The 12,916-nt window shown below is 45.8% G+C and overlaps 2 protein-coding genes across 4 annotated transcripts; both read left to right on the plus strand.

Annotated features, from left to right (window-relative positions):
• Positions 1-301: 301 nt before the first annotated feature.
• Positions 302-7,849, plus strand: exoc3l1 (exocyst complex component 3 like 1). Of its 2 annotated transcripts, none has more exons than XM_021594255.3 (13): positions 302-1,014; positions 1,556-1,731; positions 2,354-2,573; positions 2,797-3,215; positions 3,437-3,726; positions 4,505-4,622; positions 5,325-5,450; positions 5,631-5,731; positions 5,909-6,025; positions 6,236-6,512; positions 6,614-6,772; positions 6,944-7,077; positions 7,260-7,849. In XM_021594255.3, the coding sequence occupies exons 1-13, from the start codon at positions 975-977 to the stop codon at positions 7,444-7,446; spliced, it is 2,364 nt and encodes a 787-aa protein (XP_021449930.2). In that variant the 5' UTR covers positions 302-974; the 3' UTR covers positions 7,447-7,849. The 2 variants fall into 2 exon arrangements, with proteins under 2 accessions (XP_021449930.2, XP_021450042.1); XM_021594367.3 differs by having other exon boundaries at positions 400-1,014; positions 2,802-3,215.
• A 130-nt stretch (positions 7,850-7,979) lies between these two features.
• Positions 7,980-12,882, plus strand: prmt7 (protein arginine methyltransferase 7). Of its 2 annotated transcripts, none has more exons than XM_021594438.3 (17): positions 7,980-8,404; positions 8,649-8,685; positions 8,878-9,027; positions 9,191-9,299; positions 9,613-9,725; positions 9,814-10,043; positions 10,149-10,329; positions 10,407-10,534; positions 10,688-10,826; positions 10,946-11,029; positions 11,141-11,188; positions 11,285-11,371; positions 11,537-11,698; positions 11,782-11,856; positions 12,009-12,169; positions 12,328-12,424; positions 12,540-12,882. In XM_021594438.3, exons 1-17 carry the CDS (start codon positions 8,310-8,312, stop codon positions 12,696-12,698), a joined length of 2,055 nt encoding a protein of 684 aa, XP_021450113.3. In that variant the 5' UTR covers positions 7,980-8,309; the 3' UTR covers positions 12,699-12,882. The 2 variants fall into 2 exon arrangements, with proteins under 2 accessions (XP_021450113.3, XP_021450158.3); XM_021594483.3 differs by having other exon boundaries at positions 8,029-8,404; positions 12,012-12,169.
• The last annotated feature ends 34 nt before the right edge of the window (positions 12,883-12,916 follow it).

Below are 12,916 nucleotides of genomic sequence, written 5' to 3' on the forward strand. Positions count from 1 at the left end.
TTAGTCTTTTCTTTTGTTAGATACCTGGCCTGAACCCATTATGGTACTTGGCATATGAACCACTAAAGACATGGTACAGGAGGCTTTACATCAAATAAACTCTAATTGACTGCCTCACTGATTTGTGGAAGCTGCATCAACTGGATTGTGTTACAAACTGGAAAGGAAAATAGTTGTAAGAAATCCCATCACGAATACCAAGGCTGTAATAATACCCCCACTGAGGCTGTTGTTGGCTAGTGTCTGGGCCACTTGGCATAGTTCAGTGTGTTTTGAAGAGGTCCAGGAAACGAGGAGATGTAAACACAGACGTGGGGAGAGGTCAGAGGCCTTGACTGATACACAAATAAACAAACTCCCTTTAGAGGTAGCAGTTGTGAAACGTCCCTAGTTTGTCCCAGATCTCAACAGCTGTGGAGGATCAGAGGACTTTACTGGGACTTCGCTCCTCAGAGACCAATGTATAGCTTAAGGTCAGTACATCATTTACTTATTGTATTGAGCTGCGTTACAAACTACAATGTCTTACAAATATGGAAGAGTTTTCCCCTTAATTTCTAATGGCAAGTACTTTATGCATGTATTTTTCTATCAACGAGTATGTATAAAATGAATTTGCCCGTAAAGGAAAATAATAATTTCAGACACAGAGCGGCACTCTTCGAAACAAGACCATAACCCCCTAGCTCTCCCCCTTTTCCCCCATCCATCTGGATTTTGTCTTTTGGCTGGAGTCCCCTCCCTCTTGCCCTCCCCCTCTTTGCCCCCTCTCCCTCCCTTCCTGCCGGCCTCTGCGTAGAGGATGTGTCTGGGAGTGTGAGAGGAAGGCCGTCAGTACAATGGTTATGTGCCTTCGTTCCTCCACCCCTTCTCTCTCTTTCGGGCTCTGATCATCCCTCTCGTTCAGTGGTGTTCTGGCCCTCTGGGTAGGCCACTGTTGGTGGTGGACAGGCGGACCGCTGAACTGAACTTAAATGTCAGACGGAGACAAGAATGGTGGTGACAAACCAGAAGGTACAGACGTCTACTCTACACACACTGCTAACAACCAAAACAGACTGTACCCACTGACTCTAACCAACACCCACTTCTCACTAACTCACAACAGAGGAAAGAATAGATTGTAATACATTTGCATGTATATCTCTCATCCTCTCCAAATGGAATTGTTTCTGTGTTTAAGACAGAGGAAGCGTATTATTTTCTGTATTTCAAGCATGATGGTGCTGTTAACGAATACATTAGTCTCATTCTCCATATATTTATTGTGCAGCAGAAATGCTGATGTCACATTTAATTCTTGCAGTAAACATCTCTGTCTCATGACCACCAGTGAGACAGAGCTGTTTGTTTAAATTGCACACGCACACACACAGATTAACACACCGTGCTGCTTTCCATTGATTCATAATCGCTAATAATGTCCCCACACATATACAAGCTGAACAAAACAGGGATTTTATTCTATAAGGACAGACAGAGATGTATACTTTCACGTGGATCCTCCTGTCACATAATGTCTGGTGAATTGAGCTTGTTTTCGTGTGATTGACAGATGCGGCAGCGCTCCCAGAGGTGTGGCCAGAGGCGGAGAGGGCAGAGAGCTTGGCCAGGGGCGCGGCCCTGAAGTGGGCATCGGGTGTGTTCTGTCGCCCTGAGCATCTGGAGAGGTTAGGACAGTACCGCAAAAGGGAAAGCCAGAGGACCTCGTCCATCCAGTCAAGACTCAAGGTATTCTGTAACTACAAACACACCTGCTCTCACTAGAGGCTATTGTCACTTTCCACATGAAATTTAAAAAACTTGAGGGAGAAATTGATTTTTCAAAATGTTTATGTGATGGCAGGTTATTAATCTGTGTTGATGTTAACATAATATATGTTAAGGTGAAAAATCTGTCGATGGCCTAATACAGGGCTGCCCAACCCTCTTCCTGGAGATCTACAGTCCTGTGGGTTTTCAGTCCAACCCTAATTTAACACACCTGGTTCTACTTATTAGCTGCTCAACAAGACCTTAACTAGCTGAATCAGATATGCTAAATTAGGGTTGGACTGAAAACCTACAGGACAGTAGATCTCCAGGAAGAGGGTTGGGCAGCCCTGGTCTCATAGCTCAAGGGTCGCCGTTGATAATGGCAGACCCTGGCCGTACCACCACTCTCCGAGGGTGTCTCGGGGGAGTTGGTATATGCAAAAAACACATTTCCAATTCACACATTTGTATAATACACACTTGTACATGAAATAGGACAAATATAAGCACCCAACAAATTATTATTATATGGCACTTCCACTTGTGCCTTGATTGATTTTCTGATTGTGAGATCCTACATATGTTGCCTTTCCTCCAGTCAGTGGTCCAGTCCTACCTAGAGGGGGTGGGCTGGGGTCTGGAGCAGCTTCGTGAGGCCCGGGAAGAGCTGAAAGAGGTGTCCCATGCCCTGGGGAAGGCAGGGGTGGAGTCCAGCAGAAACGCAGAGGGAGTCAAGGCTCTGGAGATGATGCGAGAAGTCTCTGTCAATCACTGTCAACTCCTTGCTGCCGTTAGCAACCTGCCACGCCTCTACTCTGGTGAGACTGCCCCAACAGCTTCCATGGTTCTGTAGCTTCACAACTGGGAAAATCTTTCATGAATCTGTTCAAATAAAACTTAATTGAATCTTCAGAGAGACTCCCATAAATGCACATATCCTGTTCCTTAAGGAATAATTGACTCCCTTCCAGCCAAAACTTTAATAACTATGTCAATCTGTAACTTGGCTAAAACTACAGTGTCTCCCTTGTTACCTGTCAGTACAGAGCATGGTATCGGAGACAGAGAGGCTGGTGGAATCTCGTCGGCTCCTGGAGGCCCACGCACGTCTGATGGAGCTGGAGTGCTGGCAGGATGACATCCTGTGGCAGCTCCATGGAGCAGGGGCCCCTGGGACAGCAGGGACAGCCCTCAGTGCCCAGGATGAGGAGCTGGTCAGGAACTACTTCTCAGGCGTTGGAAAGCTGGTGGAGGCTCTGGGGAAGGAGCTGTGGGCAGTGGTGGGGAGTGGACTGGCTTTAGCCCGGCAGAACCCTACGCCGTTTGTGTCTGCTGTGAGGATTGTGGAGCGAGAGGAGGCACTGGATCAGGCCATGCTGGAGGAGAGAGGAGGTGCAGGGGGGCACAGCAGGCCTCTTCCCTCTGGACGGCCACGCTGCTGGAGGGAGCGCTTCTTCCAAGTATGTCTAGACTTGAATGTACACTAGTTGAATACTGTGAGATTCAATGATAGGGTTGAGCATCGTTCAAGAGCCCACACATGTACATCACAATAAATGACTGGAATAGAGCATGATGCAATAGGCCTAGGTCCTATGTTAATGAGATACATGGATGGTTTTTCTTATGTTTTGACAGTAGCATTGCACAGGTGCTTTACAGTGATGTTGTACTCTGTTAGGTGTTGGAAGAGGCAGTGTCTGCACGTTTCCGTAGCGTCTCTTACCTGCACACCCGTGGGCCTGGCCTTGCAGGCCACCTGTCTGCCCTACAGCACGGAATCATGGGAGACCTGGCCACGGTGCGCCACCTGCTGGACCACTGCGTTCCGCCCCACTATAACCTGACCAGGGCCTACCTCCGGGCCTGCCACCGCTGTCTACAGTCACACCTGGGCCAGGTCAGCGGATGGGAGCTGGAGAGCGGGGAGATCTTTGCTGTTCTTAACTGGGTCCTACACATCTACAACAGGTGAGCAAATATAGACATAACAATTTGAGCCAAAATATGTTTTTATGTGTTAATAGGGTTGCAAAAGAAGGGTATATTATTGGAAACTTTAAGTTAAGTTAACTTTAAGTTTACCAGTAAACTTACAGAATTTTGGTATCTTTCAAGGATGTTATGTATTTAATGGCCCTTTCGTGAACTTCAGGTTATCACAGGTGTCTAATTATCTCTGGCCCGCTGTCTGGCCTTATCCCATTATTATATGAAATAATTACATAAGATGATTTCAAAATAAAACATTGAATGACAAAGCTGTAAAAAGCTATCCTAAATATAAACCATAATACCATTTGTGTTCAATACAGGAGTTTGAGAATGAAATATCCTTTATATTTTTATTTATTTGATTATGGCATTGTCTATGTATTTGTTGACAATGTTTTTGTGTCAAACTGGTGGCAGTTGTGAAAAAAGTCAATAGTTTGAGGAGAGGCAAAGGTAATTGAAAATAATGCTATTGTTGAATAAATGCTTTTTAATTAATTAGGTTATTTTCTCTTGAACTATATGATCTATCTACTAGAAACTCATGGACAATATGGACAAATTAATGCTATATATAATTTAAGTTATTCAAGTATAAATGACCAAAGTTACCATAGATTGCAATCAATTTTCTGTTGATTACCCAAATTACTGAAGACTGGTAACTTTGGTAAATGACGGTAGCTTTGCAACCCTAGTTGTTAATGAGTGTAGAGTTGTTTTGGTGTGATCAGTGTGTACTGTATGTGTGCAGCTCAGATATGATGGGGCATCCAGACCTAATGGTGGAGATGGAGTCAGAGGAGCTGGGACCCCTGATCTCCCAGGAGTGTCTGGAACAGCTGCAGAACAAATATGTACACAGTGTGCGGGTGGGTGAGACTTCTGGGTCTTTGAGTTGTCTGTCTGCCTATCTATCTGTGTTTCTAACTAGGTTTTGTTTGTTTGTCAGTGTGCCTGTATGTCTGTGTACTAATGCCTCTGTGCACGTGCACTGTGGTGTGGGATATCCCTGTCTGTCTCAGTGGAGTTTTTTTGTTGTTGTATTTTACCCCCTTTTTCTCCCCAATTTTTGATCTTGTCACATTTCTGACACTCCCGAATGGACACGGGGGAGGTGAGGGTGGAGTGTCCCCCGAAACATGACCCGCCTAACCGCGCTCCTTAAAACCCACCAGCTTAACCCGGAAGCCAGCTGCACCAATGTGTCAGAGGAAACACTGTTCAACTGGCAACCGGAGTCAGCCTGCAGGCACCCGGCCTGCCACAAGGAGTCGCTAGAGTGCGATGAGCCGAGTAACGCCCCACCGGCCAAACCCTCCCCTAACCCGGACGACGCTGGGCCAATTGTGCTCCTTCCCATGGGACTCCCAGCCACAGCCGGTTGTGGCACAGCCCGGAAATGAACCCGGGTCTGTAGTAATGTCTCTAGCACTGTGATGCCGTGGCTTAGACCGCTGCGCCACTCAGGAGGCCCCTATGGAGTTTGTGTTTTATTGTGCTGTAGAAAAGTGGTGGAGTGTGTTTTGTGCTGTAGAAAAGTGTGGTTGAGTGGAGTGTGTATTGTGCTGTAGAAAAGTGTGTCTGAGTGGATGCATAAGGCCCTGGAGGTGGAGCTGACAGACTGGCAGAGAGACCAGGAACCAGACACAGACCACGAAGGCTTTTACCTCACCAGCCTGCCAACCATCATCACACAGGTAAACATACATACCTCACTACCTCTACATTAATATTGGTTTAAAATGTGGTTAAATTATATTTCTAAGCAGATACATGAGTTGTGGCAATGTTGTGTTTCTTTTGTGGCGACACGTTGAGTGTTTTGAGGCCGGTGATTGAGTTGAACTGATATTGTGTTTGTGTTGTGGTTGTGTTAGATGTTGGAGGAGAATGCACGGGTGGCTCTGATGGTTAGTGAATCACTTCGGGATCAGACCATACAGATGGGGCTCTATGAGATGGAGAACCTCCTCAATAGGTGGGTCAGTGTTCTTATGTCAGTATGTTCGAGAATGTGGCACAAAATCAGTGATACTGTTCACACATTTAAGGTCTAATGCAACCTATGATATTTTATTGTAACTGCAATGAAATACGGGGTCCTCGTTCTCTTTCCATCATGTAAGTCTCTCATTCTGTCTCCCTCTGTTTTCAGGTTTCGGGAGGCTCTTGTGGATTTTGGGAAGGAGCACCGCAGGGATCAGAGCACAAATCAAAACAAATTCTACCTCCATTATCTACTGGCCTCTATAAGCAACTGCATCATCCTCAAGTGAGCTTCTTGTTTTATTGTTTTATTTTTGTCAGTGCTATCTGTTTCTGTTCATCTGTACGTTCATCAATGTGAGTCTGTGTACACACATACATGCAGTATATTATACAGTTTGTTCAAGACTGTCCTTGCCTCTCCTCTCAACTCCTTTCCTCTTCTTCTCCTCCTCTCCTATCTTTTGTTTCTCCCCCTATCCTATCCTCTCCTCAGGACCTCCACAGAGAGTTTGCAGCAGCAGCTCTCGTCCCGTTCAGCCAGCCGGTTCTCCCGGACTCCCCCCGGCCCCCTGGCTGCTCTGGACCGAGCGGTGAGGAGGGCCTGCCGCCTGGTGATGGACCAGCTGCTGCTAGAGCTCCAGCCCTTCCTGCAGGGACTACTGTCTCGCTCCTGGCTGGTCCAGGGAGACGTCACGGTTACTTTGAAGTTATGTGGAGTCCTGGAGCGCCATTTTGAGCTGTATAGTCGTGTTCGCCCACCCTGCCGGCAGGTCAGGCTCTTTGACAATCAAATTAGTCTGTAGCTGACTTATGGTATTCTGTATGATATGGTCTTCTGTATGGTATTGTTGACCCCTCCCTGTCCCTGTAGCGTTTGCAGGAAGAGTGCCAGTGGCTGACGGTGGTGGAGTATGTGAGGGTGTTGATGCAGAAGAGGCTGGTGTGTCGGAATGCAGAGGAGCGGCGCCAGCTGGCCCAGAGAATGGCACTGGATGCCCAGCATCTGAGGGATCTCTTCCAGGGCCTGGTGGTGAGGATAGTCTTGAGTTTAGCCACACCCAGTTTAGTGGGACACTCGGCCCAGCTCTGCTCTGTCCTTTATCCCACGGTCCACGGACTACCCACCCCTTCCTTCATTTTTATTCACTACACCATTTTATTTACAGTATTCCATGTTCATGCATGCACTGTGTCTGTTTAGGAAGTGGAGGGATCAGTGAGTGAGGTGAACCCAATGGCCTTACTGCCTGTTCTGGCTGACTTCATCCGGCTTAAAGACCCTAGCATGCTTACGCTTGAGGTGTCTGGACTGGTGGCCAAGTACCCTGATATCAGGTATACACACAATCCTTACCATATCAATTTCCTATAAATCAATTAATGTTTTTTAACACATCTAACATTTGCCTTAATGACCTCACTCCTAAGACATGATTATATCAGGGACACTTGTACAGCTGTCTCTTCAGTAGTCAGGTGTTGATCTTCTGTGTTGGTCTTCTGTCTGTGCCCCTCAGTGATGAGCATGTGTCAGTGTTGCTGGATGTTAGGGGAGATGTTTCCAGGGATGTGAGGGGTACAGTTCTGGACCTCCTGGAGCAGAGCACTCCTCCTCTTCCTGCTGGCTACCGACCCATCTTCTCTGACATCCTGGTCCCTACTCCTAGCATGCCATTCTGTCTGCCTACTGCCAAGTGTGCCTGACTACAATTTTGCAGCCTTTAAATCCACACAACACACAGCTTGTGATTCATAAGTTATATCAACTTTATAATACATCCATCCACCACATAGTGGATTGTATATCAAGCTTGATGATCTACAGAGTTAAAATCTATGTTTATTGGTCTTGTACACAGTTTAGCAGGTGTTATTGCAGATGCAATGAAATGATTGTCCAGCTTCACAGGGTGGTACTATGGATATTGTCTGGTGAGATGGTCTTAATGAATACATTACAATGTAAATCAATCCGTTTGATGTTCTGAATTGATTGTTACCACAAGAGACTACCTACAGAACATCGGGGGGCACCTGTAATGTGATGTATTTTACTGTATTATTCATTGTATGTATATTCAGATGAACAATACATTCTAAATGAAAATCTGTGTATTTCGTTACTTTTTACTTGGAAAAATAGTTGATGAATCTGTTACAATGACAAGTATACACTGCCAGAAAAAAAAGAGCAGAAGCGCTCAGATTACAAGGGGTTAATTTGACACTAGTCATGTGACTTGGAGGGTGACGTCAGGTGGGTATTCATTACGGGAACCGTTGACCGTTTAAGAACAAAACAGAAGCTAACGGAGTAAAACTTGAGTTTCTATTGGACACATTCAGGTAGTTTCCGTCCCGTTTGAGAAACGTTTTCCAACAGAATTCACGGAATAAATACACCCCAATTGACATTCCTGGGGAGAAAAAACATGTCTGCCCCCGTTAAAGCAATGCTGCCATAATCCAATTTGGTAGGGATTAGTGTAAAAACAGTTTTATTCTGGAATACAATATATTATATTGAATCAAGACCGCGGCATCGGAATCGATATATAGCTACCGTAATGAAGACTTTCTGCGGACGTGCCAACCCGGCCACAGGCGCGTTGGATTGGGTCGAGGAGAGTGAGGAGTATGACTACCATCAAGAGATTGCCAGGTACTTAACGTTACGCTAGCAAGCCAACCACTTATATTCCATTAAAAGATTCCGCCAATGCAACATTTCGTTTGTATATAATTTAATATTAATTTATTGCACTAGCTATACAAAGCACTATTTTCTGTCTTTCTGTCAAATCACTTTTTAACCATGAGGTGAGCTGGATTTAGCGTCCGGGGCGTCTAGGCAGTGTTCCCACGTCCGTATCTGATCAAATTATGATCACCGGTTTGTTTCTCAGGTCCTGCTATGCTGATATGCTGCACGATCACGATAGGGTGAGTGTGTCCATGCTTCCTTTGACAGGAAATAACACTTACAACATATAGTTTGTACTTTCCCTGTATGTTTCTGTGGTTCTCTGCCCGGGGTGTACCCCTGAAGTACCCCTCGTGCATTTTATCAGTAGGCCTAGTACCCCAGGTTGGGAACCACTGATGTATCTTAACCTCTGTCTGTCTGCCCTCCAGAATGAGAAATACTACCAGGGCATCAGGGCTGCTGTGAGCAGAGTGAAGGCACGGGGTGAGAAAGTCATTGTTCTGGACATTGGCACTGGAACAGGACTGCTGTCCATGATGGCTGTCACAGCTGGGGCTGACTACTGCTACGCTGTAGAGGTGAGCATGAGTTTGCTGAAACCCACACACCATTGGCAAATCAATCAAATAGCGTTTAGAATTCACCATCAATGACAGGATAATGGAATATAGGAAAAGGTGTTCTATGGAAGAATTGATTTTGAAACACCATTTTAATTGTGATTTGTTTCTCATCCAATAGGTTTTCAAGCCCATGGCAGACGCTGCTTTCCGAATAGTGAAGAAAAATGGCTTCTCAGACAAGATCAAGATCATCAATAAACACTCTACAGAAGTGACAGTTGGCCTAGGTAAGTCACACGTATCACACACACAGTCATGTGATGTACAGTTGTACTGATTCAAAAATGTCTTTTCCAATGGCCTGTGCTGCAGCATCACTCCTGTGGGTGACTAACTCCAAGTTTGACGGAAAGTGCAAAGTTTGTTTTTGAATCACCTTAACAATAACCCATGTAATGAACTGTGGCCTGAAATATTTCTGAAATATGCCTCATACAGTGCAGTTACATCCACGTTGGAGCACTTTTCTTTAACTGTACAGGGAAACTTTATAACCTCAACTGTATTATCATAAGAATGCGACATGTGTTTCCACTCCAGATGGAGACATGGAGACTCGAGCCAATGTCCTCGTCACAGAGCTGTTTGACACTGAACTAATTGGAGAGGGAGCCTTACCCAGCTATGAACACGCTCATCTCAACTTGGTCCAGGTAGGTGTGTCTGTGTGTGCTTGCGTGCACGTGTGTGTGTTGTGAGAAATAGTCAGACGTGTGAAGCAGATGTGTATTTCTCCTGTAGGCGGGCTGTGAGGCTGTGCCCCACCGTGCCACAGTGTATGCCCAGCTAGTGGAGTCAGAGCAGTTGTGGAGTTGGGCACAGTTACAACCCATGGAGGTGGATGGTCGCAAACTGCTGCCGCCTCCCGCTGTAAGCCACTGTGCTGGAGCCCACTCGGTCTGTGACATCCAGCTCAGCCAGGTGCCCCCTCACCGCTTCACACCACTAGGGCCTCTCTGCACCATGTTCAGGTGAGATGCACATTGTTGAACAAACATGTATTATTCATATATTCCCAAAGAATCTTCTCCATTCAGGGGTAATTTATGCTTTTCTCTCTCTTCTCTCCCTCTCAGTGTGGACTTCAGTAAGCCAGTGAGCAGTGCCCCTCAGTCCCACTCCTCCAGCTTCCCAGCTCAGTCCAGTGGCCGGGCTCAAGTGGTCCTCTCCTGGTGGGACATAGACATGGACCCCAGCGGCTCCATCGTGTGTTCCATGGCTCCCAGCTGGACCTACCCAGACCCTCAGTCCGCTCCTGTAAGTGCAGTGGGTATGTCATGGATGTACATGTGTGATACAGTTTGAGGAAGTAATGTTTGTGTTTGTCTTTTTAGTGGCGGGATCACTGGATGCAGAGTGTCTACTTCCTTCCTGTGGAGAGGAGGGTGGCAGAGGGAGAGGAACTTAGCCTTACTGTTTCCCATGACGACTACAGCCTGTGGTACAGCCTACAGCCAGACAGGTAACTAACTCCTATACACACACACACACACTCTAGACTACTTCGATGTACAAAACTGTCTGTAGTTACCTAATGTTGCACAAACAAAGAAGGGTGAGTAAAGGTTGTTTCATCAGAGCTGTGTGTGATTTTGTTTATTATGTGTCCTCTCAGTCAACAGGGCATGCTGAGTGAGGCACCACCTTGCCGGCCATGTTGCGTCTGTCAGGCTCACCTGGTGTGGACACGCACACGCTTCGGGGAGCTCAACGACCGCCAGCGCACACAGAGCTACGTCAGAGCTCTACGCAGTGTGAGTGATGAGGTTTGAGGGTCAGGCATAGAGCAGGGTGTGTGCGGCTTTTGCCATAATGGATATGGTGTAGCTACTATTCGATACAAATAATGAATATGGGTGTTTGTCAATTTTAGGTTATAAAACCAGACAGCGTGTGCGTAGGGGTCAGTGATGGGAGTCTGTTACCCATCTTCGCTCACATGCTTGGAGCTAAGAAGGTATTACTATTTTGACTTTGTCATGCTCTTACTTGTATATGTTTACTCACCAATTTGGTATTTGAAATGATTCCAACAAAGCCACACTAAGGTTTGTCTGTATCCATCCAGGTGTTCAGTTTGGAAAACTCTGGAATGTTGAAGCAGGTCATTGAACAAGTGAGAGTCCCCATAACAAAAGCTGTTACTTCGTTCAAATCTATTAGTGAAAGTCAATGAACACAGGGTTGCTAAAACGTGTATATATCTCTGTAGGTGCTGAATGCCAACTCCATGAGAGGAGTTCAGATTCTGGGGATTCGTCCTGACCAGCTGTCCAGTACTGACCTGGCGGGGGAACAGGTATTAACGGTAACACTGTTTGGGGGTGATCTGTATATGATATACAGTATTACAATCCCCTGAACAGTGTCTGTACAAAAACTATTTTACACTTGTAAAAGTTGTTACTCTTTTCTACTGCTTTTATTTGATGAATGTATTTATATTATGTCATGTGTCCCCTAGATATCCGTGTTGATAGGTGAGCCCTACTTCAGCACCAGTCTTCTGCCCTGGCACTCCCTGTACTTCTGGTACTGTCGTACTGCCCTGGTCCGTCTGCTGGCACCCAATGCCACCATCTTGCCTTGCTCTGCCACTCTGTGCATGGTCGCTGTGGAGTTTCAGGTAAGAGATATTGGCATCTGTAGTAAAATGAAAAGTAAACTTTTGAACTTGTGTGCCTCTCTCATTCACTCAACCTCTGTCAGGATCTGTGGAGGATAAGAGCTCCTTGTGGTACATGTGAAGGCTTTGATGTTGGACCTATGGATGAGATGGTTCAGGTTAGAATCCACCTCTTTCAATATGAACTTAAACTACCTTTAAGTGAATGGACAATTTCATTTGGAGAAAAATACACATCAATGGGCACTGCTCTAGTCTATTCATTAGCTCTCACTCACAGCAGTGCACCTTTTTAACGCTCCTCGCGCAGCAGTCTCTGGATTTCCGTGAGTCCCATGAGGCCGAGCCACAGCCCCTATGGGAGTACCCGTGTCGGGCCCTGACCCAGCCCAGAGCTGTCATGACCTTTGACTTCCTACAGTGTGTTCCTGAACAGCCAATCAGATGTCAGGGATCACTACCATTTACGAGGTATGGACTCTTATTTTGGTCAGAATTTTATTTCTCATACCAACCGGTAAGTAAATTGTCATTATCTCCTAGCCAGAGCACAGCAAGAGTACATTCTCAAATATCCTCTGATAACGGCATTCCAAATGGTCCCCAACACCATTTGTGTTTCTGTACAGGAGGGGACGTTGCCATGGTGTGGCCTTGTGGATGGAGTACCAACTGAATGATGACATCAAAGTTAGCATGGGCCTGACGAGACCAGTCAGTGAAGAGGTACTAACATCACTCATTCAATACTACTAATGCATTGCAATTTGTATTTCTGTAATTCAGTATGAATCCCTGATTAAGGTTAAATAGTAAATTAACCCCTCTTATTCCCCTGTAGGGTGCCTGTGAATGGAGTCTCCATCGGAAACAAGGCGTGTACTTCTTCAGGTCCCCATGGGAGAGCTCAGGGGATGGAAGGGCCTCAGTGTCTTATAGTTTCACCTTTGAACCCAGCATCGGGGATATCAAAATGGACTTCACAGTTGCCTCACAGTGATCTGTAGTGGTACACATGAAATTGGACATCTCTGGGTTGGCTTCTATAAAGAGGACAGACATTGCAAATACAGCCCCAAATTACTCTAGTAAGATCAAATACTGATGGATGGTGTTTGTTTTATACTGTATTCGTGTGCTTTTAAGTGTGAAAGTGAATATATAAACAGGCCATGATTGAAAAATAGCTTGTGAAAGATTGTCATTGAGTCTGTAAAT

This window comes from Oncorhynchus mykiss, chromosome 1 (assembly GCF_057628025.1).
Source record: "Oncorhynchus mykiss isolate SJ-2025 chromosome 1, ASM5762802v1, whole genome shotgun sequence".
NCBI lineage: Eukaryota > Metazoa > Chordata > Actinopteri > Salmoniformes > Salmonidae > Oncorhynchus > Oncorhynchus mykiss.